This window comes from Microtus pennsylvanicus, chromosome 2 (assembly GCF_037038515.1).
Source record: "Microtus pennsylvanicus isolate mMicPen1 chromosome 2, mMicPen1.hap1, whole genome shotgun sequence".
NCBI classification, from domain to species: domain Eukaryota; kingdom Metazoa; phylum Chordata; class Mammalia; order Rodentia; family Cricetidae; genus Microtus; species Microtus pennsylvanicus.
Window position 1 is genome coordinate 80,772,876 of NC_134580.1, and position 26,929 is coordinate 80,799,804.

At 47.2% G+C, this 26,929-nt stretch overlaps 1 protein-coding gene across 4 annotated transcripts in view; it reads right to left on the bottom strand.

Annotated features, from left to right (window-relative positions):
- The window catches only part of Kiaa1549l (KIAA1549 like), a 264,763-nt gene that overhangs the window by 2,592 nt on the left and 235,242 nt on the right, over nt 1-26,929 (bottom strand). For all 4 annotated transcript variants that reach the window (XM_075961574.1, XM_075961573.1, XM_075961572.1 and 1 more), the window contains exons 17-20: nt 19,273-19,623; nt 9,237-9,334; nt 7,523-7,671; nt 5,687-5,838 (exon numbers count right to left, since the gene is read on the bottom strand). In XM_075961574.1, the coding sequence (XP_075817689.1) occupies nt 5,687-5,838; nt 7,523-7,671; nt 9,237-9,334; nt 19,273-19,623 (750 nt within the window). The remainder of the gene's footprint in view (nt 1-5,686; nt 5,839-7,522; nt 7,672-9,236; nt 9,335-19,272; nt 19,624-26,929) is intronic.

Genomic DNA, 26,929 nt, shown 5'->3' on the forward strand with positions numbered 1-26,929 from the left:
GGTGTACCTGGCTCCAAGCACTGGGAATTAATTAATTTGTGCACTATAGTGTTTTGGATGTAGGTGCACTATCACATTCTTGAAAAAAAAAACTCCTTTCATTAAAAGAGGGAGACACATCATTCTCTACTTAAACATACAGAAGTCTCTATGAATAAAGACAAGCAAAAGGTTTAGAATCTATGACTATCTCGCCCACAGAAACAGTACACACATGGGCTGCTATTTGGTCCACAAAGACCTTTATATCCCAGGATGCTGGCTGGGATGCTGTGGATGCAGGCACAGGAGAACATGTGTCGGGAGTCCGCTTCAGGTTCAGGAGGTAAGATAGGCAGGTCAGACAGGTGGAAAAACAAGAGCTAAGGTACAGGGGTGCAGAGTGGTGTGCTGGGTGGGGATGGTGTCCCCAGGCTGTTCCGTTTAAAGCAGCTGAATGCTAGTCCATGGGGCACGTGCTTCTTTAGTGGACCCACCTACTTCCTGGACACACTTGTGAGAAATAAAGGCTGTTTCTATGGTGGGCCTGGAACTCACAGAACATCATGCTGGTCTTGGTCCTTCCAGCTCTGCCTCCTGACTTCTGGTATTACAGACATGCATTACCACACCTGACCTCCTTCCCCATTGACAGACATGTTCACCTGGGCCTGCTGGGGAGGATGGAGCAGGAGAGGATGGAGCAGGGGAGGATGGAATGGGGGATGGAGCTGGGGAGGATGGAACAGGGGAGAAGGAGCTGGGGAGGATGGAACAGGAGAGGATGGAGCAGGGGAGGATGGAATGGGGGGATGGAGCTGGGGAGGATGGAACAGGGGAGAAGGAGCTGGGGAGGATGGAGCTGAGGAGGATGGAGTTGGGGAGGATGGGGCAGGGGAGAAGGAGCTGGGGAGGATGGAGCTGAGGAGGATGGAGTTGGGGAGGATGGAGTAGGGGAGGATGGGGCAGGGGAGAATGGGGCAGGAGAGGATGGGGCAGGGGAGGATGGGGCAGGGGAGGATGGAGTAGGGGAGGATGAAGCTGGGGAGGATGAAGTAGGGGAGGATGAAGCTGGGGGGATGGAGCAGGGGAGGATGGAGCTGGGGGGATGGAGCAGGGGAGGATGGAGCAGGGGAGGATGGAGTAGGGGAGGATGGAGCTGGAGAAGATGGAGCAGGGGAGGATGGAGCTGGGGAGGATGAAGTAGGGAAGGATGAAGCTGGGGAAGATGGAGCAGGGGAGGATGGAGTAGGGGAGGATGGAGCTGGAGAAGATGGAGCTGGGGGGATGGAGCAGGGGAGGATGGAGCTGGGGAGGATGAAGTAGGGGGGGATGGAGCAGAGGAAGATGGAGCAGGGGAATATGGAGAATGGAGCAGGGCAGCTGTCCTAACCTCTTCAGCCTGCTAAAATCAGATATCACTGACCAAGGAGCTGATAAGGAATGGAAATTTATTTTTATACTCATGAAGACTGGGGACTCCAGTGCCTGGTGAGAGGCTGCTTCCTGGTTCTTGACAGCTGTCTTTTCCTGTCACCCACATGACAGGAGCAGCAGGGCAGCTCATGGGCTTCTTTTATAAGAACATAATTCTATTCACAGTGTTTGACCTCACAAACCAGCCACCCGCACAAGACCTCACCGTGACACTGTGGAACTCAGCGTGTGAGTCGGGTAGAGGGACACAAACATTCAGACACTGGGACAGGAGTACATGGTAGGATGCAGGATGCTCTGATAGTCCCTCTTGAGAAGGTAAGTGTCTGAGATCACGGGCTGGGAACCCTTGTTGGGTGTCAGCAGAGAAGTCAGCTTCAGCAAGGTCATTCGGGGTGAATCCGGCAGAAGTGAGCTCTGAGGCTACCTCAGCGGTTCAGGTGAGGCCGCGAGAGCTCACTTGACAGAAGTTACTGCACTGATGACTTAAGCTTGAGTCTGGGGTTTAAATTTCACCACGAGACCCTGCCAATAAAATAAAGCAGCAAAAAGCTGCTCATGTCTCTATGTACAAGGGCTGGACGGCTTCCCCTGTACTTTAGAGGAAACCCAGAGGGCCACTGTCCCACTTATCCAGCCACAAGAGCTCAGAATATGTGGATGACTGGAGCTGACCAAGAACCAGGGCCACAATACAGGAAGTCTTTCGGATCTCAGCTTCAAATTTCCATTCTTCCAGGGACATTTTCCAGCCTGCCACCAGCCAATGGCCCCTGCAAAATGTTTCCATGAGGTCGGTCTAGAGTGGCAGGCATTCTTCCTGGGCCATCATCACCTGTCCCAGGTCAGCAGTTCTGAGAAGGCAGGCACCGTCACTTTGCCCAGAATTATGTCTAGCAGAGAGTAGGAACTCTCCCAGAGCCTGGGGTTCTAGGCACAGTCTGGAAATCACTGAAGGACGCTCAGTAGGTGTCGAATGTGTGGGGTGGAAGCCGATACACTTCAAACTCATATAACCGCGTGAACCGGAGTGGAAAGAGTCAATACACGACCCTTTGTGACATCAAGTCTTGGTGCTAGTGGCTAGAACCAGCAAGGAAAAGGTAACTAGGCAACCGGGGTTGTCTCAGGGTAGTTCTTAGAAGTGGGGAAGATAAGGAAACAGGTTCTTTGGCAAGCACTGTTATATGTGGCTGGCCAGAGTCCAGGGCTACAAACACGTCTGCTCCTTGACAGACATCACCAATCGATCACAGCAACGCTCCTCATCAGTCTGTGTGGTGATTCTGAGTGTAAACTTCCCCTCACAGGTTCATGCATTTGAAGTTGATCCTTAGCTGGTGGTAATGTGTGGGAAGGTTCTGGAATCTTTCAGGGGTGAAGCCTTGCTGAATGGAGTGTGTCTCTGAGGGTGACCCTTGAGGTCTTCAAGCATGGCCTCACTTCTTGTTCACCCTGCTTCCTGACCGCAGGTGCAAATGACCAGCAGCCTCCTGCTTCTGTTGTCACACGTGATGGACAGTGTCTCCTTTAACTGAAGCCAAGACAGACCTTTCTTTCCTTAACTGACTTCTTGTCAGACTAGTTTGTCACGACAATGAGAAAATAGCAAACAAACCCTGAGGCCTCCCCTGGAAGCTTCTCTAGCACCAAGGGTGAAATTGATGTGACACCCTGGTTTTAGGTGATTTGGGGGACCAGGAAGGTCAGGCACCCAAGTGAAGGCGGGGGTCTTGTTTACTCACATCAGTATAGAGGACATGCAATCTCTTTATTCAGCTCAAATGGGTGTCTTTCTCTCGTTGACTTTCTGAGCTCCCTGTACTCTCTCTCACTTGCTCTGAATCTCCATACAGCACAGCTTGCACCATGCTGGGCGCACTTCTCAGCTGAGCTACAGGTGATAGCTAGGCTCCCAGAAAGACCTACCAAGGCTGCAGCATTAAAAAGAGCCAGGGAAACTCAACCTCTTTCACAGTATTGGGGAGGATTCGGGAATGACTCCGTCATCCTGTCAGGAAGGTGAGGTTGGCATTTGCTGAGGTCTTTCGTCTTCTTCTCTAAGGTGATGTGAACCCAAGGGCATCTGGATGAAGCCGAAAGCCTGGGGAAGCTATGTGGGTTAAGCATCTTGAGGGCAAGGACCAAGGGTTTGGAAAATACTTCCTTTGACTCCCGCAGAAGACATAGCTATCCAAGCTGCAGGCTTCCAGCCTAACCAGAGCACCATGCATGTCGTCCCCTCTGAAAAGCGCATGCATTATTTCCACATTTCAAGGCTTACAGAGTCAAACACTTTGTAATTGACCACCCCTACTCAATGATGCCAACTGTTTAGAGATACAGCAATGCAAACCAGTCTGGGAATCAGAAGGAGGGCTGAGAAAAGAGAGTCAGACACAGTGGCTCAGCACTAGGGGGCGTTAAGGCAGAAGGTTTGCCAGAGTTCACTTTTTGGCCTTGACTTCACAGTACGTAGTGAATTCCAAGCTAGTTTGGGCTTAGGAACCAAACCTTGTCTCAAAACTAAACAAGCAGAACAACGGTAAAACTGACCTCAAAAATAAAACAAATAAAAAAAATTGGAAAAAAAACCCAAAACCACAAAAGAAAGGTAAAGATGGGCCCATCCCAGCCAAACAGATGCCACGACATCCCAGGTTAGACCCGCTGACCTAACAGCAGGCTATGACATCCCAGGTTAGACCTGCTGACCTAACAGCAGGCTATGACATCCCAGGTTAGACCTGCTGACCTAACAGCAGGCTATGACATCCCAGGTTAGACCCGCTGACCTAACAGCAGGCTATGACATCCCAGGTTAGACCTGCTGACCTAACAGCAGGCTATGACATCCCAGGTTAGACCCGCTGACCTAATATCAGGGAATCCTCCAGTTCCTCTCCCAGAGTTTACTTACTCCAACTTAGCAAACAGTTTAGATGAGCTCAGGCATGTTTCATGTGCAGAGGACAGCACATTAGGAAAAGCACAAGCCAGGATGTGGAGATGCTGACAGCATAAAGTGCCAGCCGGGAGGAAGCTCATGCAAAGGAAAACCACATCAAGCCGTTCTATCAAGCCCAGAGGTTACTAGTTTGTAGATACTGAACGAAAAGCCAGAATCCCCAAACCGTGAAAGCCCAGCCTCCGAACGCCTCCTGAGAGGGAACTGTAAGACTTCGTCAGGACGCTGAGCCGCACGCAGAAGACGCTTCAGTCAAGCTACGCACACTTGAAAGGAGCGTTCATTTCAGAATACTTTATATGCAGCGTGGCACGCATTTTTTTATGCTTTAGAAACCAAAGAAGTAAGCATTGGACAACAGGACAGTTTATATGCAGGATTGCCCCTCTGGTGGTGGTGTTGAAACTCGGGTCATTACAGAGTGCACGGTATGGTGACCTCAGAGGTTTGGACAAAGGCATTGCCAGACTCCTGCAGCAAGGTGTTTTCCAATGCTAGGAATTCATTCCAAAGGCAGAGACCAACTCTGAAAGTGACTAAAGAATACAGGAATGCCAGGTTCAGCTTAACCCGCCTTTCTCATTTACACCAGGTGAGCTCACTCAGGGACCAGGCACTCCTTTTTTTTTTAAATGGCCACACCTGGCAAGTCCAAAGACAGGTGTATCTGTGTCACACACCTATGAGGAACGAAGGGAGACAGCAAATGCTTGGGTGTCTTTGCATCGGCCATATGGCGGTTTTAGGGTTTCTGACCCTTCATTTGCTGACATTCGATCTAAAATCTTGTAAAATGTGACAGTGGAAAGAAATAAATTGGATAAACACTTTGGAGTCAGACTGGTGTGAATTCTAACTTCGGCCTTGGCTCTTATCGAGCTGTGCAACCTTAGCGTTACATCACGTGACTAAGCCTCAGTGCTTTATCTGTGAAATGGGAGTAGTCATAAAACTCGCATGATCAAATTTACCGTGAAGATTAAATAAGGCAGTTTAATGGAACACTTGAACGGGTCTGGCATACAGAAAATACTAAACAGATGGTAGTTATTACTATAAAACTGATTTGGTTACGGTCCCCTTGCCAGGAAGAGATAGAATGCATTCTAGGAAACAAGCCTCAAATTCCTCCATCAAAGGTCACACGCCTCACCGCATCACCACCCAAATGGCTCACCTCAGCCACCGGCATGGTGGGAGGTCCTGAGAGAACCACAGCCCAGTCTCTGTTTTCCACCTCCTTTTCCCCTAGAGGTGTGCCCAGCGAGGGAACCTTTGTGAGAGCAATAGCAAGGGTCTCACCGAATCAGCCCACTGGCTCGGGAGCTCATTCTCCCCTGCATAGGACATCCAGGCCTGGCTCCTGTAGGAGGAGGGAGGTGTTGGGATGAAGTAGCCGGTGAAGCCAGGTCTGTTGGCAGCCGGGATGGCAAACACCGCTGGCACTGTGTTACCTGCACAGAGGAAGTGGGTGGGAGGTCAGAAGAGGCTGGACTCTGGATCCACACCCCTACCCGCAAGAGCCAGATAAACCCCATTTCACAGACTACCAGGCTGCCTGCTGGGCCTCAAATCTCAGCGACTCAGGCCTGAGTGAGGGGCATGTTCTTGGCTATAATATCGATGCACCTCCATCCATACAGGGCAGGGAGGCCCTGGGTACACAGACGCCATCCAATGTAGAGCTGCGCCTGCTGCAGTGGCTGAAACTCTAGGTAATGCATCAGCGAAGAGGGCGGCTGAGGTAGAAGGCACCTGGCTCCCCTTAGTGGATCTCTTCCAAGTTCCCTGTGACTGCCAAGGGAAGCAGGTGGTGCCCTACTCAGGGTATCTGGCATGGAGGTCAAGTGGGGCTAAGATCCAAGCTGTGCTTTCTTTGTAGGGGTGGGTGCTGCATCCACCTTTTTCTATGTCTTGAGAAGCTTCATGGGCTAGCAGTGCCTCAATTTCCCCACTGCCCTAAAGAGGGAGTAGAGTCCAGCTGGCACCCTTCCCACTGAACCTGCATGAACTCCAGCTCAGGAAGCTGGGAATCTAGGGAGGACTCTGACATTGGTCCAGGCTAGGGGATGCAGAGGAAAAGGTCATTGGGGAGGCAGTAGGAAACCTTGTTCTGCAGTCCCAGCCCCCATCACCTGCCTAGTCAATATGGCAGGCATCATCTGTCGTGGCTCAGACTAGCTTCCCTGGCTTTGAAGGTCCAACTCCTCCTATAGAGACCCCATCCTCTCCCTCATCCTACCTGATAGCCTTGATCTGTCCAGAGGAAGGACACCTTGGGTACAGGTGCTTTCTTCCCACAAGGGCATGTGGTTTTAAAGATTTTTTAAAAAAGGAATCAAAAGGAATGATTTCACCAGAGGAATTCCCAGAAACCACAAATGGTTTAGTAAGTGTTGGCAAGAGGTGCTGGCAGGTTTAACCATAAAGGTATGCCATGAACACAATAAAAATTCAACCAGACCACATACAAACGAGGGCGGGTGCAAACCTCCAGTGCCTTTTTTTGTCATTTTCAGTTTGACACAAAAACTGGAAATGACTCCTATATCTACCAGAGGAACGGACTGTTGCAGGTTATGTCACAGGACACCCACAAGGCAGTGGAAATGAGTGGCTATCCTGTGCTCGTAGCGCCATCTGGAGAAATACCTCAAACAATGTTTTAAAAAAAAGTGCAAAAAGGAGTGTGTTGTAAGTGATTTATGCAAGTTTAAAATGCATATAGCATTAGCACATGTTTTAAAATAGGAACACAACACAACACAGGTCTAAAACCCATGACCCAAGGACCATGGCCACCTTGGGGAAGGATGGCTGGCTAAATGCGTCATGCTGTGGAGATAAAATAAACAGAAACCTGAAATACGACAAAATATTAACAAAATTTTGACTTTAGCATAACTAGGCATTTTGCAGTTTCTCCTTCCTTCCTTCCTTCCTTCCTTCCTTCCTTCCTTCCTTCTTTCTTTCTTTCCTTCCTTCCTTTTAAAAGAAATAAAACCAGCAGCTCCTCTGACGGATACTAGCAAAGTCAGAGGACCCAGACACGTGGCGGCTCTGGTTCCCGACCGTGGCAGTTTGTGTGGACCGGGGAGGCCTCATTACAGGGAACAGGGTTTTTCTCCTCTGTCTCACCTGAGTAATTCAAAGCCGACTGATCCAACTGCGTCACCGACACGGGACCTCTGGACACCTGGGCAAACGAGGCACTGTCATGCAACTGGGTGGGCTCGGGTCCTGTGGACTCCGCCATTCGGGTCTTGCTGCCGATATCTGAGGTGGACCTGGGCAGGGCAGAGGGACTGTGTAATGTGAGCATGCCTCAGGCACCAAGCAGTCACATTACATTTCAAGGTGGCCTGATGCCGTCAAGCCCCCGTTCTCCTGTTGTCCTGGGACGGATTTGCCACCAATAGCAATAGGAGCGCTGGTGGCGTCTGCATGGCGGGGGGCACCCAGACCTGCAGCAGTGGGGTCAGTTTCGTTTTGTTTTTCCTTTGGAGGTTAGCTCTCTAAGGATGGCTCTGGGTAGTAGAATATTTAATTTCCATGTAAAAGCAACAAGGCACAGTTGGGTAGACCTAGGAGGAGAAGACATGAGCAGTAGCCAATGAGATGGACACCTTTACCTCTAAACTGCATTCCTGGGCTAACGCTCTGGGTCTCCATGAAGGAAAGTGACAGCCTCGTGTAGGTGGGGATGGCAGATGGTGCCGAGGGTGGGGTGGGGGATTGGCAGAAGAAATGGACAGATGACGGCTGTCAGCAGACCTGCCGCGAAGAACTGAGCTGAGTGGTACACACAGGAATAGCTCAGAACCCCCTGTGCTTCCTTAGGGAGGCTAGGAAGATCCGACAACATGCAGGCTGGGAGGTGGGGTGGGGGGTCAGTGTGGGCTCTCCCTTTCTCATCCTGCCTTCCCTGTCCTGCAGCTCTGCCTCGGGTGACCCTTTCCAGGAACTTGTGGATCTTTCCCTATACACTCTGCTGAGAGCCTTTCTGAGAATCCTAGAGAGTTTACATCAGGAGCCCAAGGAGCAAGGTGATCTGCGTGGCAGACTAGGCAACAGACCCTTGGTCAGCTTCTTAGCACCCCGCCCTGGACAGCACTGGCCTCAAGGGGCGTTGTCAAGCTGAACCATCAGAACTGGAAACAGTATCTTCTCTAGGGAAACTCACTTTCAGTTTTTTAAGCATCTTCACAAAGGCCATGCCTGTGGCCCACAGAGGAGCTTACGAGTATGTTGGGGGGGGTTGTGGAGCAGCGCCAGAACAGTGACCCACACATTCCCCAGGGTTATCCCCAGCCTGGGTATCAGAATTAGTTCATCCTTCCCCAGAGCTCCTGGTTTTCCTGTCTCCTGTCCCACTTTCTCAAGGACCTGTGCTGGCTGTATCAGCACAAAGAGCTGGGTTAACAACTACCTCATGCTGAGATGCACGAGTTCCGCCTCTCTGCAAAGTCAAGTCTGGGAGTGGGTAGCCCAGACCCGCTCTTCCTGGCCCCTGAGACACTGCCCTATAAGTAACAAGGGGACTTCTGGGTATGAGAGCACAGGATGAGGAGCCAAGCTTCTTATTATTTCAGGGTATGGGCAATCAAGGTACAGGGCGATTGACCTGGGGCATTTTTGATTGTGGGGTCGCAGGGGCTTTCTGTTTAGAAAGACATACTGGGGTCTCCACTTCCCTTATGATACTCCTGTGCCCTGGCCACAGGGGATACACCTTAAACTGGGGACAGGGAATGGAGAGAGTTTCCTGGGACAACCATTCACAGGACTAGACAGTCTGGGGATCAAATCTTTCCCAAATATCTCAAACAAAGTCAAGAACTGAATGCATTACCGCCTGAGGGAAGCCACAGCTACAGGGCCTGTCCTGGGAGGTACGGGTGGTGGGGGAGAGCCCATGACCATTTCAGGAAGCTGGGAAAACCTGTAAGCCTGTGGAGAGACAAGCAAATTAGAGGTTGCTGTTAAAGCCAGTATCACCCAGTACACAGCTTCTTCTTTACGGAGGAAGCCCAATTCCAGGGGCCAGACTCTAAGTTCTTCCTCACAGGCCTTCCCTAGATCTTCCTTAATGCAGTCCCCAGTCTCATCTCTCTGAGGCTCTCTGGTTTGCGTGGCCCCTGCAGCCTCAGAACCCTTCAGTAGCCTTAGAACACACTCTCCTCCTTGGCTGTGCGCTGGCAAATGCTGCTCCTTCTTCCTGGCAGGATTTTCTCCTGGTTATGCCCATAGCTCCTTCCTTCACGCCACTCATCCTGTCCCATACTCCCCCTTTTTCTGTCTAAAAAAATGAGTGCTTTTTGGCTAAATTATATGGCTGCTTGCTTATTTATTATCTGCCGCCAGCTAGACTGTAATCTGAGGTGTAAAGGGCCAGGTTTTGTTGTCAGTAATATCACACCCGGAATAGCGCATAGCAGAAGATCAATAATGTCAGACTCAAAGAAGGAATGAATGCATCATTGGAGGCAGTTTCCTGGGTCGCGGAACCCTGGTTTAATGTGGAAAAGGAATGGATTTGGGGGGCAGGAGGAGCCGATGAACAGACTTTAAACTCCTAGGTAAGTCTGGTGACCTCTGTGGACTTCAGAGTCCTCTTCTGAAGTGGGCACATCAATGCTATGCTCAGGGGGTTCCTGAGGAGACAGGCAAGGCCCCGTGTGTGCACGGGCTTTGCAACCCAAGCAAAGACTTTAGTCAACATGTGAGGGGATAAAAGAAAGACAGACAGGATCAGAGAGGCCTCTGCCTACTACTCTGCCAAAGCCTACTATAGCGAGAGAAAAAATTTAGAGATGCCCTTGGGGTAGACAAAGCTCAGCGAGTCTTTTTAGGGTTGTGTGCTTGCCTGTCGGACTCTCACAGAATACGATGGCAAGCCTTTAAACCCCAACGCATCAGCACATGCTGCAGCAAGGGGTCTCCACAAACAGGGTTCCTTGAGCCGAAAGAGGTCCCCGCCCCCATCTAGCCTTACAGCAAACAGCACACCTGTCGGGGCTACCCCATGGAATTGCGGTGAGGCCTCAGAGAAAGCACGCGTTTTTAATATTCCAGGAAAACTGTGAGCTGTAGGGAAATTGCTAAGGACAACTCTGGTACCCCTCCCTCCCCTGCATCTTAGCAAAACTAAAACAAAACTGGGAGCTGATATCAGAGGTGGAAACAGAGAACAGGAAGCTAATGTAAAAGATGTGGCTCCCCAGAAGACAAGCTGGGTAGCCCGTGTCCGATTGTGAGATCAGGCTTCAGCACAGGGCGTGTGGTTGAGGTGCACGTGCCTGGCCTCTCCTCACAGGGTGGCTGGTGAGGTTTCAAGGAAACACTGGAAATTCTCTTTAGAGTGGGGTCTATCTAAAGTGGGCTCATAGGATTAGTACAATTAAAAATTAGTTAGGAGCTATCCTACTAACAAGAGCTTATGGAACATACCAGAGGGAAGAATGAAAGTCAGTACCAAGGACACAGACAGAGACTTTTAAAGACTTCTAAGCTTCAATTGTCCAGACATAAAACAAACAAATAAACAAAAAAAATTAACTCGTAAGAAATGCTTTTGAAGAGATAAATGACCAGGGCTGATGGAGCATTGATTAAGAACACACACTGTTCTTCCACAGGACCCAAGTTTAGTTCCCAGCAGCCATATCAGACAGCTCACAACTGCCTAAACCTTATCTCCAACACCTTTTTCTGATCCTGTGGGAACGACACTCACATGTACAAAACCCCACATTCTCACATAGCACATATCACATACTTTAAAATAAATACACATTTTTTAAAAATAACATTAACTGCTCCAGTTGGTGTGCCACCAGGAATGCTATATCATACTCTAGACGACAGGCATGTGTTGGGGAAATAACGCATGCATTCAGATTGATGAAGAGAGAATTAAGAAACTTGGAAACAGAGCTGAGGAACTTAGTAAAAATGAATTTTTAAAAGGGGAAGTTGAAAATATAAAAAGAAGAGATGCAGAGTTGGGGGATGGACAGGTCTGACATTGGCATGTGAATGCTGAAGGGCAGAAGCAGAGGAAAGCTGTTGAGCATCTTCCTACATACACTCCACTTTATCCTGGTAGGCAGGTATGCAGGGTCTCCCACCATCTGCAGCAAGTGCTCCATCCACTGAGCCATCTTCACATATCTATGAAACTATTTTGTCAGACATGAAACAAGCACCTGAAAGCAGTGTGCCCGGTTGAAACTGGGGAGAGAATGGCTTGGTAAATTTGGCCCTTGTTCTGTTTCATGATGGTTTCCTGCGGAGCTCCCTGAACTCTGAGTTTTGCAGACAGGTTGAAAACCATTGTCCCGCATGCCATCCCAGCCATACCTTCACCATCTTAGTAATTCAACACGTGAATGCCCCCTTTAACAAAATAAAGGGGTTCACAACCCCTCTGTTTCTTCTGGCCTCTGATGCTATTCAGCAAAGGATGCAGAAGTCTATTTTTAGCTCTGGTTCTTGGGAGGCTTATTCTGTACTGAACACAGTTTGCTCGCCAAGAAAAAGTTTTCTATGCTTCTCTTGGAGTAAATCACTAGAAGATTTGATAAAAAGTTCTGAGCTTTTGTTGAGCATTGAGGACGTCACCTTTATTAGTAGGCTTTTTCCTGCATAAAGCGCACCTATGCTGGACAGCAGGCCCCCACTCTTGGGCTATGTCTTTAGAACTTGGTCACACAGCAGCAGAGAAGACCATTGCCGTGTGTGAATGAGCTGACAATCACCCTGCATTTCCTTATGTTAGTTCCAGAGGTTTCAAGCTCCCCCATCTTGCAACCCAGTTCCCCTTCTGTGTCCATTCCTGTCTCACCCTGTGGGATGAGGATCTAAATCCCACCAAGATATAGGATAGTTTCAAAGACAAGACTTGTGTGCACCTCTAGGAAAGCTTAGGAATCTGAAATCTTCCTCTCCCCATGCAGGACGGAAGAGTCAGGGGATGAGGGAGCCAGATGCAAGGGCCTTTAACAGTCCTGTAGGGATAGGTGAGGAAGCTTCTGGAGATGGGGAGGGGGACAGGCGTGGGTAAGAGTGAGAGGAGAACAGGAGGGTGGGGGCAAGAAGAAGGGGAAAGGGAAGGCGAGACGCTGAACACACAACAAGCAAAGTAAGGGAGGAAAAGAGGGAAGAGTCTGGTAAGGACTTCTCCTCAGTGGATGAAGGCACCAGTGTCCTCTTACAGACTAACACAGGAGAAAATGTGAGGGCACACATTATCAGGGATGCCGTCCAGGTAAGGACTTCTCCTCAGTGGATGAAGGCACCAGTGTCCTCTTACAGACTAACACAGGAGAAAATGTGAGGAAACACATTATCAGGGATGCCGTCCAGGGCATTAGGAAAAATGGGAGCAGAAACTTCAGCCTTCTTCCCAACCCCCCCTACAGTTTCGCATCATGTTGGTTCCCAGAAGCCAGCAGGAGCCTGAGCTGACTGAGATGACGATGGAAGAACAAATCTGATTTTCCAATAACAACCCCCCAACCACCCAGTGAGTATTAAGGTTTCATTATTGACATTCCTTTGTAGGCTCATGTGGTACATATTGGTCTCCAACTGGTGAGGTCACCAATTGGAGTGAGGTTATAAAACATTCAGGAGGTATGGTTTTGAGGCAGTATTTCTCTCTCCTGCCAGCCAGCTCCCAAATAAACACATAGAGATTTATTATTAATTATAAACGCTTGGCCAATAGCTTAGGATTTTTACTAATTAGCTCTTACATTGTAAATTAACCCGTATTTCTTATCTGCACTCTACCATGTGGTGGTATGTTTTTTCAGTGCAGCATGTTCACTTTGCTTCTCTCTACATCTCCTCATGACTCCACCCTTCTTCATCCCCATGTTCTCTTTCTCCCTGTCCACAAGTCCCACCTAACTTCTTCCTGCATAGCTATTGGCCATTAGTTCTTTATTAAACCGATGAGACAATCCATCTTCACAGTGTACAAAAAGACTATTACATAACAGGGTTCAGCTGAAGAAAGTAGGTGCTGGGAGTGGGTCCTTGGGTGTATCTTATCCCTAGTCCCCTTTTCTCCCCTCAAAACATGGGCCAAACCCTCTGAAGCCATGATCTCGATTCAGTTTTCCTTCCTTAGGTCACTGACTTAGACATACTTTGTCATAGTGGTGTGGTTGTAACTAATACAGGGGGAAGGGCTAGGCATTCTCTGAATTTTTCTCTTTCTTCCCATGTAACAACCTTCCCATAGATCCAGTGACTAGTGACTTTCCTAAGTTTAGTGGAGCATGCTTTTGCCAGATACCAAGAGCTCTAGTTTTCAGGGGCATTGCTCAGGGAAGGGCAAAGGCGAACAGCCTTCTGCTCACCCAGTCAGGCCAGTAAGGCACAATGGCCTGTCTTCAAGAATCCCGAGAGCTACGCAATGCAAGATTAGCAGTGACAGGCTCATCACCGCATTACTCACCCACCAGGCCAGGTGAAAGCGCAAGAGAGATTCAAATGTTATTTGGAGAAATAGAAGCAATGTAATAGATTGTGAGTTTAGGCACTGTGGTGACTATAAAGATGCCTGATATGTTGGTGTGTTTTATTATTAAAGATTTGGGGGATGACTCTTCTGTTTGGAAGGGGGAAGGAAGAACACAGACTTGTCAAACTCCCAACTTCACCCCCATAGAGCTGCCTCCCTTACTAGGCCAATAAGAGGAATAGAAAAGGCTCCCCAAAATTGAGTCATCTTCCTTATGACTTCCAACGGTATAGATATTTGCATTTCCATTAGAGCTGAGAGTACACCCTATACTTCACATTAGTCAGGAAATGGAAAATGTCTTAGCATCAGTGTTAGATAGTGATAGGTTCTAACCCACTTCTGCCATCAAGAGCTGTTCAGTTGGCCCCTGGATCTATGGATTCAGTTGGGAGTTCAAATAACTGAAGAGAGAATGTATTAAAAAAGAACTGGGTCTACACTGAGCACATACATAATTAATAATTTTCTTATTAATTATTCCCCAAACCATACAGATGACAGCTATTCACATACTGTTTGGGTTATGTCATGCCTGCCATTCTAAATAATCTCTAGACGACATAGGGGCATATGAGTAGGTGACATATGCAATCAAGGCCTAGGAGGGACTTGAGTACTGAGGGGTTTTGCTGCTTTTTGAGGGGTCTCGAACCTGTTCCCTGTAGACATCAAGGGTGACTGTGAGAAACTTAGATAAGTTCTTTCATTTCTCCAAACCTGTTTTCTGAGTACTAGGGCTAGTGATAGCAATATTACAGGAGGGTTGACAGATTAGGAGAGATCATGTCTACACAGCACTTACACCAGTATGCAGCCAACAACGGGAACTAATAGACAGCAAGTGTTCTTATTAGCAGTTCCATTGGTTCTTCTCTAGAGTCCAGTGGGGAAGATGTTTCAAGCCTAATGCCTTTTTAAGAATCCTTACACTCTTGCCAGCAGGGACGTTGTAGGTTATCTTCACTGTATTTGGCATAGACCCATTATGGCTGCTAGCAAAATTGGATTGGTCATTAGGTGTCAAATTCAATTTCTTTGTAGATTCAAGAGGTAAAAGATGAGCAAAACTTCATAAACTGCTCAGTAGAAGTCCCAAGATGCCAGCAATAACCTTTCTCATGATGTAAACCCCACAAGGCTGGTCCTGGCACATTAAAGACACCAGCTTTCAATTATCCCTCCAGCAGAGTTTGGAGCACTTTCTTTCCTATTTTCTTTCTTTCTTTTCTTAAGACAAAAGTAGCCACAGTTATCTTGTTGCCTTTTCTGCTGATTTTCACATCATCATGGCACAGGGACCTCTGCAAGACTCTGGGTTCAGCAGCATCATCCCCACTGGGTATTGTTGGCTATTTTCTCCTTTCCTGGAGACAAGAGTCTCCTGTGCACTTGGCAGAGCAGGAAACCTTGTTGATGAGTGGGTGCTCTTTAGTATGTTCTGGTTTGATGGTTTGCCCTGAGGTAGGGTTATACCTCAGACCTTTTCCCTATGAAGCACCTCCATTTTCTGATCCATATATCCTGTTCAGCACAATTGCCAGCTCCCAATTACAGCAAACAGATGCCCGAGTGTTCACACGTCTCACCATGCTTTTAGATAGCTTTATTGAACTCAGGTGTATGGGCTATGGGGACAGCTCGCTCGTCACTGATTGGAAGACCTTTCTCGGTCACCCAAGGTCTTCTTTCTGAAACCCGGAGCTCTCATGGGTCCCTAGAATCAGCCTCATGCTAGGGGTGCCTAGTGGCTCCTGAGACTTGTCACTAAACAAAAGCAAAAACAAAAGCAATGTTTCCTTGGGACCCTGAGGTGGGGCATCGAGAGTGTGTCCGAAAAGGGCTTAACAGAGCAGGAGAAGGAGATGTGGCCTCACATGGACAGGGATAGAGTCAGTGGGCCCAGCAAAAACAGAAGAACTAGTTTGATATTAATGAGCACAGTCTGTCAAATAATCTGATGTGCTGGCACCATGCCAAGAAGTCTGCTGCTTATCAACTAGCTGGTCTAGGGTGTTTGCTAGGCGCCAGTCCTATGCGAGTCATTTAGCAGGAGCTAACAGACCCCTTATCACCACCAGTGTATGCAGCCTCTGATATTCAGAACGGGTCCCTGAGATCATCGGGTTAAGGGCACCATTCCACTTTGGACTAGGGGTCAAGTTTAGGGATCCTCATACATAGACTGGAAACTATGAGTCAATGAGACTGAAGTAGGTGGTAATTGACACTGGATATGAGTGGCCTTTCCCAGAGGGCATCTCCCTAGGAGAGGTGTGTAAATGTGTTTAGATCGGGGTATTTTATAGCTCTCAGAGAGGAGGGGTCAATGCAATGCACATTATCAGAACAGGGTGACTTTGGAAACTGCAAGCATTGTGAGTGTGTGTATGTGTGTATGTATACATTGTGAGTGTGTATGTATGCATTGTGAGTGTGTGTATGTGTGTATGTATGCATTGTGAGTGTGTGTATGTAAGCATTGTGAGTGTGTGTATGTGTGTATGTATGCATTGTGAGTGTGTGTATGTGTGTATGTATGCATTGTGAGTGTGTGTATGTGTGTATGTATGCATTGTGAGTGTGTGTATGTGTGTATGTATGCATTGTGAGTGTGTGTATGTGTGTATGTATGCATTGTGAGTGTGTGTATGTGTGTATGTATGCATTGTGAGTGTGTGTATGTGTGTATGTATGCATTGTGAGTGTGTGTGTGTATGTATGCATTGTGAGTGTGTGTATGTGTGTATGTATGCATTGTGAGTGTGTGTGTATGTATGCATTGTGAGTGTGTGTGTGTATGTATGCATTGTGAGTGTGTGTATGTATGCACTGTGAGTGTATGTATGTGTGTATGTATGCATTGTGAGTGTGTGTATGTGTGTATGTATGCATTGTGAGTGTGTGTATGTGTGTATGTATGCATTGCTTTTTCAAGACAGGGTTTCTTTTTTTTAATATAAATCTTTTTTAATGTTTATTTATACAGTGCTCTGTCTGCATATATCCTTGCAAGCCAGAAGAGGGCACCAAATCTCATTACAGATGGTTGTGAGCCACCATGTGGTTGCTGGGAAATGAACTCAGGACCTTTGGACCTCAGGACCACTGAGCCATCTCTCCAGCCCAAGACAGTGTTTCTCCGTGTAGCTCCGGCTGTCCTGGAACTAGCTCTGTAGACGAAGCTGGCCTTGAATTCACAGAGATCCTCCTGCCTCTGCCTCCCAAGTGCTGGGATTAAAGGGGTGCACCACCACACCCTGATGGGAAAGCATTTTATAATGGCAAATATGTAAATCTGAGAGAGACTTTCCCATCTCTCAGATCCAGACCTTTGGGAATGTGACTGGAGTGGCCTTAGAACTATTGACATATTTTAAAGGAATGCGGAGTTTCTAAGGTGTAGCCGCCTACGTCTTCTGATTGCAATTACAAGTTTAGACGCCTTAGAACTAGGTGTTGCTTCAAAGTATATTGTACCTTTTAAATTATGTTAAGAAGACATATGAGTGGCAAGCAAAACCACAGAAAGGAGCTCAATATTACTAATCTTTAGAGAAGCCCGGCGGTGGTGGCGCACGCCTTTAATCCCAGCACTCGGGAGGCAGAGGCAGGCGGATCTCTGTGAGTTCGAGGCCAGTCTGGTCTACAAGAGCGAGTTCCAGGACAGGAACCAAAAGTTAAGGAGAAACCCTGTCTCGAAAATCAAAAAAAAAAAAACAAAAAAAACAAAAAACCAAAAAAACCCCTAATCTTTAGAAGTGCAGATGAAGCTATAATAGACCCACCTCAAACTCATTAGGGCGCCTACTATCAAGAGAACAAAATTAACAAACATTGGTGAAATGTGAAGAAATCAGAAATTCATGTTAGAGCCAGGCTGTGGTGGCGCACCCCTTTAATCCCAGCACTTGGGAGGCAGAGGCAGGCGGATCTCTGTGAGTTTAAGGCCAGCCTGGTCTACAAGAGCTAGTTCCAGGACAGGCTCCAAAGCTACAGAGAAACCCTGTCTCAAAAAACAAAAACAAAACAACAAAACAACACCCCCCCCCCAGAAGAAATTCATTGTTGGAGAGAATGAAAAATGGTACAACCATAGCAGAAAACAATGCCAGGACCAAACAGAATCCCATGTGATCCAGAACCCTTACTCACGGAAGACAGATGGCCCGCAGAATGAAAGCAAGAACCGGAGGATATTTGTACCTGTGTGAGTGTCAGCACAACTTACTGTGGCCCAAAGGTGAAGACAACTCAAGTCCACACACATTGGCAGACAGACAGATACCACGTGGTATGCACATTTGAGTACTACTCAGCTTTAACATTTAGGAAGGGCCTGTGGATGCGTGCTACATGGATTAAACATGACAGCTATGCTAAGTGAAAATATACCAATTATATAAAGACAAATATTGTGTATGAAGTACATAAAGTAGCCAGCTTTATAGACAGAGGTAAGCAGTGGTTTCCAGGACTATGGGCAGGGGAGAGAAGGGAGTCATCTTTTAATGAGTATAGAGTACATGTTGGCAAGATGAAGAGTCCCAGAGACAGTCACACAAGATATGAATATGTGAACACCACCAAACTGTGTGCTTTCAAATGGTTAAGATGCCGAGTGTTGGGGGTTGGAGAGATGGCTCAGGGTTAAGAGCATGCTTAACCAGGGTTGCATTCCTAGCATCTACACAGCATCTCGCAAATGTTTATACCTTAAGATTCCGGGGGACTGAACACCCTCTTCTGTAAACTAGGAATAAAACTGTCCTTTACCTGTCTCAGAGATTCATTGTACAGACTGCATAAGATACAAGTAACACCCAGATCAACGCAGCATGTGCTAATGAACTCTTATGTACTTAGAGAGGGACTTTCTGCTTCCTAGGCACTAGGCTATTGTTCGTATTTATTTATTTTTGCCAGAAGAAACGTAAAACAACTCCCTAAAGTTGGAAAGCCAGGACATGGTCACGATAGAATTCATAGTCAAGCCGCCTTGCTCACAGCCTATGTCCTTAGCCACCGGCTTGCACAGCTTTTCAGGCAGCGCTCTTTGATACCTTTTGACATTTAAATTGGGTTTCATGTCTGAAAGTGGAGAAAACCACCAGTGAGTGGAGAATGGGGTCAACCCTTTCAGGAGTGATAGCAGAAATGGAAATGCCTCTAAAATGGGTTCAGGTTTCACATAAGCCTCCTCGGGGACCTGTCCAACAGAACAAGGTTTGGCTGTGAGTCACGAGTGAACTATGAGAATAGAGTCCAGCATATCCTTGCTTTGGGTCCCCTGTTGGACTGCAGTGGGGGAAGCAAACCCAGAGATGGTAGGCAGGCAGGAGGTGTGACTTACCGGCCGGGGCAAACTGTACTGGTACATTTCTGGGCGGTAGGTGGGCACCCACTGCACTCCAGCCCTGGGTCGCGTCATGGTCCCTGGAGCGCTGGTCACCACCTCTGAGTACGGCAGGTGCTGCGTAGAGCCGTAGGCCTCCGGGTGCCGGCTTTGGCCCGCGTGGCCGGCGGATGCCAGGCTGAAGGCCTCCTCCAGAAGCATGTGCATCTGCTGCCGGACTTCGTCGATGGAAGGCTGCGAGCTCAGCGTGGAGGTCTCTGAGTGGCCCTTCACCTGCCGTGCCCTGCCGTAGCCCCGGGGCTCATGGACTCTGTCGACATTGGTTTCCTCTATGATCTCGGGCTCAGTCTGCGGGATCAAACAAAGCCCAGCGATTTATTAATGAAACTCTTTCTTGCATCCTAAAATATTCCCTGGGACTGATGAGATAATGAGTCTGTGCTAACTTAGGCCGTATCCAGTGCGCTCTATCTAGGAATTCCCACGGCAGGCGCAGCCAGCTCGGGTTACACAGGAAAGACGGCACTCCGACTGCCATTGTAGTCTACGGGTGTCCGCAGCTACACCAGCCTCGCAGACTTGCTAATTAGCATAATAATGAGAAGTGGCTTTCACTGATTAAATTAATGGCATTCTCAAAATCTAGATGCCTTTGGGCATAAGAATCTGGAGCATTCTGTAGTCTATACCCCAACGGATGGTAAATCACTCTAACTGAGCCTTGGTCCAGCCATTGGTTAGGGGATTCCTGGTTTCCTGACTCCATTTATAATGCGAAGCAACACAGTCTTCCTCCTACACAGATGATCTACAGGTATAATGCGTCATGAACGAAAATCCCCGAATGGGGCCCAGCAGCCTGCTTTCGTGAGCAGGCCAGTGTGAGATCTATTGTTCTAGAACACTTTCCTTCACCTGCACCCACCCTTCAGGGAGTAGGGGCGGAACTGAGGGGGATAGACAATGGGATCCCATTAGCTTCCAGAGAGGTCTCCAGTCTGTTAGCTCGCTTGTTGCTGAAGGTGTGTTTAGCAGATTGAACAGCCTGCTCTGCAGGTTGCCTGTGAGGGCTCCTTCTTCACCAGTTCGAAGTAAGTGCTCACTCTGTCATGGCGGCCGTGCACAGAGTTCAGAATGCAAAAAGCAGGAGCAAGGGACGGCTCAAGCGATACAGTCCGCTGCCCCACAGCAGCTACTATGGCAAGGGCCAGATCTAGGCTGCTCCGAGGAGCTAAAAATGAGGGCGTTAGAGATGTTCCAGCCGGCAAGCTGCTTTCTTTTCACTTCTTCATTTGTAAAAGGACGATGCATTACCTCAGAGGGCTGCACAGGATTCAGTGAATATCTCTGTGAAGATTTAGAACAGCAGCACAGGGTACAGACCCGCTAGCCGCCATCGTCAGCGCTCCCATCACCATGATGGCTGTTACTCATGCAAGTTCTCATGAATTTGAATTACTATGCATGAGGCACTTGGCTGTGTCAAACAGACACCGCAGGAGGATATCAGGAGGGAATTCATTCGCACAGGGAAGTCCTGCTCTCGAAGATCACAGAAGTCAGAGTTGTGATGTATTCATGTGTGCACTGAATAGTTCTATGTCAACCTGACACAGCTGAAGTCACCTGAGAGGAGGGAGCCTCAATTAAGGAAAATGACTGATAAGATCAGGCTGTAGGCAAGCCCATAGGGCATTTTCCTAATCAGTGATTGATGAGGGAGAGTCCAGCCCATGGTGGGTGGTGCCATCCCTGGGCTGGTAGTCCTGGTTTCTATAAGAAAACAGGTTGAACAAGCTAGGGGAAACAAGCCAGTGAGCAGCACCCCTCCGTGGCTTCTGCATCGGCTCCTGCCTCGAGGTTCCTGCTCTGTATGAGCGCCTGACTTCCTTCCATGACAGACCGGGCATGGAAGTGTGAGCCACATAAACCCTCCCTCCACACTTGCTTTTGGCCATGGAGTTTCATCACAGCAGTAGTGACCCTGACTAGGATGGTGTTTTAAAAGCACGTTCACTTTTCTTTGGTATTGAATTAGTACATACACATTAGTGAAGAAATTAAAAATACAGACAGCACATAAAAGAAATCAGACCTTTCTTTTATTCTTATTAGCTAGAGTTAGGACTTGTAGGTAGTTCAAGATCAAGATTAGGGCTCTCCATGTAGCTTCAAGACTAGATTTATATGAAGAAAGTATGGAATATATACATATTAGAGTACTACTCAGCAGTAAAAAACAATGACTTCTTGAATTTTGCATGCAAATGGACAGAAATAGAAAACACTATCCTGAGTGAGGTAAGCCAGACCCAAAATTTGAGGAACATGGGATGTACTCACTCGTATTTGGTTTCTAGCCATAAATAAAGGACATCGAGCCTATAATTCGTGATCCTAGAGAAGCTAAATAAGAAGGTGAACCCAAAGAAAAACATATAGACATCCTCCTGGATATTAACCTTCATCAGGCGATGAAAGGAGACAGAGACCCACAGTGGGGCACTGGACAGAAATCTCAAGGTCCAAATCAGGAGCAGAAGGAGAGAGAGCACGAGCAAGGAACTCAGGGCCATGAGGGGTGCACTCACACACTGAGACAATGGGGATGTTCTTTCGGGAACTCACCAAGGCCAGCTGGACTGGGTCTGAAAAAGCATGGGATAAAACCGGACTCCCTGAACATAGTGGACAATGAGGACTGCTGAGAAGTCAAGAACAATGGCACTGGGTTTTGATCCTACTGCACGTACTGGCTTTGGGGGAGCCTAGGCTGTTTGGATGTTCACCTTACTAGACCTGGAAGGAGGTGGGAGGTCCTTGGACTCCCCACAGGGCAGGGAACCTGGTCTGCTCTTCGGGCTGATAAGAGAGGGGGGGGTGATTGGGGGAGGGGGAGGGATATGGGAGGCGGTGATGGGGAAGAGACAGAAATCTTTAATAAATAAATAATTAAAAAGACTAGATTTATTAGCAAACAACTGTAATAAGCAATTTCAAATATTATTTTTTATTTTAATATATTCAAAAGCAGATAATAGGATATGACATAAAATTATACCTTAAACAAGGACATGTCATGCCACTGAGACTCTTTTAGAGAAAGACCTGCAATCTGATCATTGTCTGGGAAGTGGGTTTTCTGAAGGCCAGCAAATCTGTTAAGATTTTGCCTAAAATGAAGTTTCTGTATAATGTAGAGAACATTTGGAATTGAAGTTCAAAGCCTCAGGGTCTTTAAGTCAAGTTCCACTGTAAAGAAGAAACTGAGGCCAGAGCAGTTAAATCATTGGCTAAAAGTTGCCTGGAGTGGCGTGTTGCCCTGGGCATATCCCACTGTGCATACGGACTCACTGATGCTGGTTGCTACCCACACATGGTCTTCCTCTCCACATCTTCCATCTCCCCAATACATAATGATGCTTAACGCCAGATTACTCCCAGGTGAGAGATTAATGGCACCGAGGTGAGTGGAGCTACGCCTCTGCAGTCAGAAGAGAGGATATGGCCTTCTGTGAATTTACAGTGTGCGTTAGGCAGGGCAAGAAGAGTGCACTTCTTGGTAGCATATCTTTCTGTCTCCTCTGGAAGATCCCTGGGGCGGGGCTGTGCAATGCGGAGTGGGGCAGGGCACCTCTCTGAGTTGGGTTAGAGAGAGATAGTTGGGTTAGAGATGGCATGCTCCTGCTGCCATCAGCCACCATGTTGCCCAGCAGAAGTTAACTCTTGAGTCTTACCACAGGGTTTCCACCCTGCTCAGGGGCTTCCTTTACTCTCAGTGTCCGGTGTCAGGGCCCACGACCATCAAAGACTCTTGTTCTGCCCCAGTTCTCAGTTGGCTTTCCGTCTTTCCACAGATGGAAACAAGGTTAGCTCCCACCCACTCCCGCTTATCCTGGATACGCTTGTATTTGCTTAATGTCTGTCTTGCCCCCCACCGGACACTCCCTGAATCCAAGGCACATCTGTTTCTCACGAGGTCACCATAAGGCACTTGGCACTCAATAATATTTTTTAAATTTATTTATTTATTTATTATGTATTCGATATTCTGTCTATGTGTATGTCTGCAGGCCAGAAGAGGGCACCAGACCTCATTACAGATGGTTGTGAGCCACCATGTGGTTGCCGGGAATTGAACTCAGGACCTTTGGAAGAGCAGGCAATGCTCTTAACCACTGAGTCATCTCTCCAGCCCCATTCAATAATATTTTGAGACTTGATCTGGCTTTAGAAGTTCCATCCAGTTCCCCATGGGGTGTGTCTGAAGTTAAGATGGAAGGTCTGCTTTCTTTATCACAATTCCTATGCTAGCTAATGAGCTGCATGACACACGGGCAAGCTGTGTGGACTCCCTGGGACTCAGGATGCTGCTCTCCGTAGTTCAAGTGAACTACTGCCTGGCATTTACCATCTGCCCTGGCAAGTTTTATGTCACCTTCACACAAGCTAGAGACATCTGAAAGGGGGGAACCTCAATTGAGAAAATGTCTCCATGAGATCCGGCTGCAAGGCATTTTCTTAATTAGTGATTGGCAGGGGAGGACCCAGTCCTTTGTGGGTGGTGCCAACCCTGGGCTGATCACCCCGGGTTCTACAAGAAAGCAGGTTGAGCAAGCTATGAGAGCAAGCCAGTCAGCAGCACCCCTCCATAGCTTCTGCATCAGCTCCTGCCTCCGGGATCCTGCCCTGCTCGAGTTCCTGTCCTGACTTCCTTCTATGATGAACAGTGCTGTAGAAGCGTAAGCCGAATAAACCCATTCCTCCCCAAGTTTTGTTGATCATAACGTTTCATCATACAATCCTTAACTAAGACACCGTCTCTTGAACCCCAGCAGCCCTAGGAAGTGCCACATCCCTCCTAACACCAGTCCCTGGAACCATCTGATGTCCACTCAGGAAGGGACCACCTTCCATGACCTCTGCTTGCAGCATAAATCATAGGTTTCTTTTCCTCACGGGACAATTACTGCTCTCAGCCCTTAGTTGTTTTTTAGGCTTCATTATGAATACACCAATTAAAAAAATTGTGATCTGGCCCTGAAGGAGTAGAGACAAATAACAACAGTAATGATATCAGCTGCCAGTGATGAGTGGCTTACATGCCAGGCACTGGTCTCTGAACTTACTCTTACAATAACCCATGTAATATTAATGAGTATGACTATTTTTAATGTATAGATGAGCAAATTGAGGCACTAAAAAGTCAAACAGAAAGCCCTTATCCATTGTACATATACAAATAGATCTCTTACCACCTGGTAGTTGTATGTTCTGACCAAAGCCAGAATAGACTTCTGAGACAAGAACAGAGATAGAGTAATTACTAAGATTATCTCAGAGAGCATAGGACAAAAGCATCAGTATATAAATGGAAGTGCTTAGCAGTAAACCCGGCAATAAGCAGTAAATGAATACCACTTAGTGGATGGGCCACTCCTCTGGGCCCCCATCTTTATCTAATGAGTTATGACAACCATATCCCTCAGTTCAGGGCTGCATGTCTAAAGTCACTGATTGGCTGCTAAGTGAAAGAAATCCACACAGTAGGTACCTGTGCTGTCCCTGTGAGGAGTCTACCATATGTGTTGCCTTGCTTAGCCTTAACATATAACAGTTGTGTCCAATTTCAGATTAGGGAGACCATGACCACTGGCTTACTTGGTAGGGTAGTTTGAATGTAATTGGCCCCAATAATCTCATAAGGAGTGGCACTATTAGGAGGTGTGGTTTTGTTGGAGTGGGTATGACATTGTTGGAGGAAATGTGTCACTGTGGAACAGGGTTTGAGGTTTCCTATGCTCAGGATACCACCCAGTGTCTCAGTTGACTTCCTGTTGCCTGCAAGATGTAGGACTCTCAGCTATTCCTCCAGCACCACATCTGGCTGTATGCTGCCATGCTCCCTGCCATGCTGATAATGGGCTGAACCTCTGAAACTGTAAGTGAGCCTTTTAAATTAAATGTTTTCCTTATAAGAGTTGTCATGGTCATGGTGTCCTTTCATAGCATAGAAACCTTAACTAAGACACCCGGTCCTTGCCTCTTCCCTTCACTTATGATCACTTATGAACATGGCTTATGCTTTGAGATACAGAAGTAAAGTCTTCCTATATTGGTTGATGGCTGGCTCAAGTCCAGTCTGTCTGGAGCCAAATTTGGGATAAAGAATGTATTTTAAGGGGCTGGAGAGATGGCTCAGAGGTTAAGAGCACTGACTGCTCTTCCAGAGGACCTGAGTTCAATTCCCAGCGACCACATGGTGGCTCACAACCATCTGTAATGAGACTGGTGCCCTCATATGGCTAGCAAGAAGACAGACAGAACACCGTATACACAATAAATAAAAAAAATCTTTAAAAAAGAATGTATTTTAACTTGAAAGTTAGCATATTTGCTTCTCAACTTCATATTGAAAAAAATCCCAAGAAGCTATTTTTATAAGTTAATCAAGATATACTCCAACAAAAATTCTAAAAATAGAAAAAAACGATCAAGGAAGACTAATCATCATCATAATAATAATAGAATAGAACACAGAGATGATCCAAACAAAGAAAATTAAAATCCATTGTAATTCAACTGCTAGAATAACTACAGCTAACATTGTGACCATCATGCAAGCCCTTCCAGAAGTTTCTATGCATATGAAAGAGGACATAGATCATGAATGCTGGAATACTTTCAACATACTGCTCATGCCAACATGTCCAACCCTCAATCCCAGTCAGAATACATAATGACACATTGGCCATGACAGCTGCATCCCTTCTAGAGAGGGTCCATGCTTTGACATCAAATTCTCTGACTTTTGTGATAGAGAATAGGAAATGGAGCAGCAAACTAGAGAAAGGAGGGGTGTGGATCATAGGGTTTTGTTTGTTTGTTTTTGAGTCAGGGATTCTCTGTGTAGCCCTGGCTGTCCTGAAACTAGCTCTATAGACCAGGCTGGCCTCGAATTCACAAAGACCAGCCTGCCTCTGCCTCCTGAATGCTAGGATTAAAGGTGTGCACCACAACTGCCCAGTTGGATTGTAGGGTTTTTAAAGTAGGATTTCTTTTTCTAGAAAAGAACAAAAGCAGCCATGGCATATGAAGGGGAGAAGTTGGGGGAACTTCTTAGGGTTTTATTGCTATTATAAAACGTCATGACCAAAATCAAACTATGGAATAACGGGTTTGTTTGTCTTATGCTTTACGTTACAGTCCGCTATTGGAGGAAGTCAGGCCGGGCTCGCAAGGCAGGAACCTGGAAGCAGGAACCGAAGCAGAGGAGGAGTGCTGTTTACTGGCTTGCTCTCCATGGGTTTCTCAGCCTTCTTTCTTAGACAACTCAGGACCATTTGCCCAGGGCTGGCTCCTCCCATGGTAAGCTGGCCCCTTCCACTTATCTATCACCACTTAAGAAAATACTAGATAGAATTGCCTATAGGTCAATCTCTTAGAGATTTCCTCAGTTGAGATCCCTTTTCCCAGATGACTAGCTGTGTCAACCTGACATACACTAACCAGCATAACCACTGAGAATGACATCACATGTATGAAATATATGAGTAGATGATTGGAGATATTTGCAAATTATTATTGTTAGCATAGTTCTTTGGTTTAGATACTCTTTCAGAATGAACTGTCTGGATTATGATTTTTAGAAAAA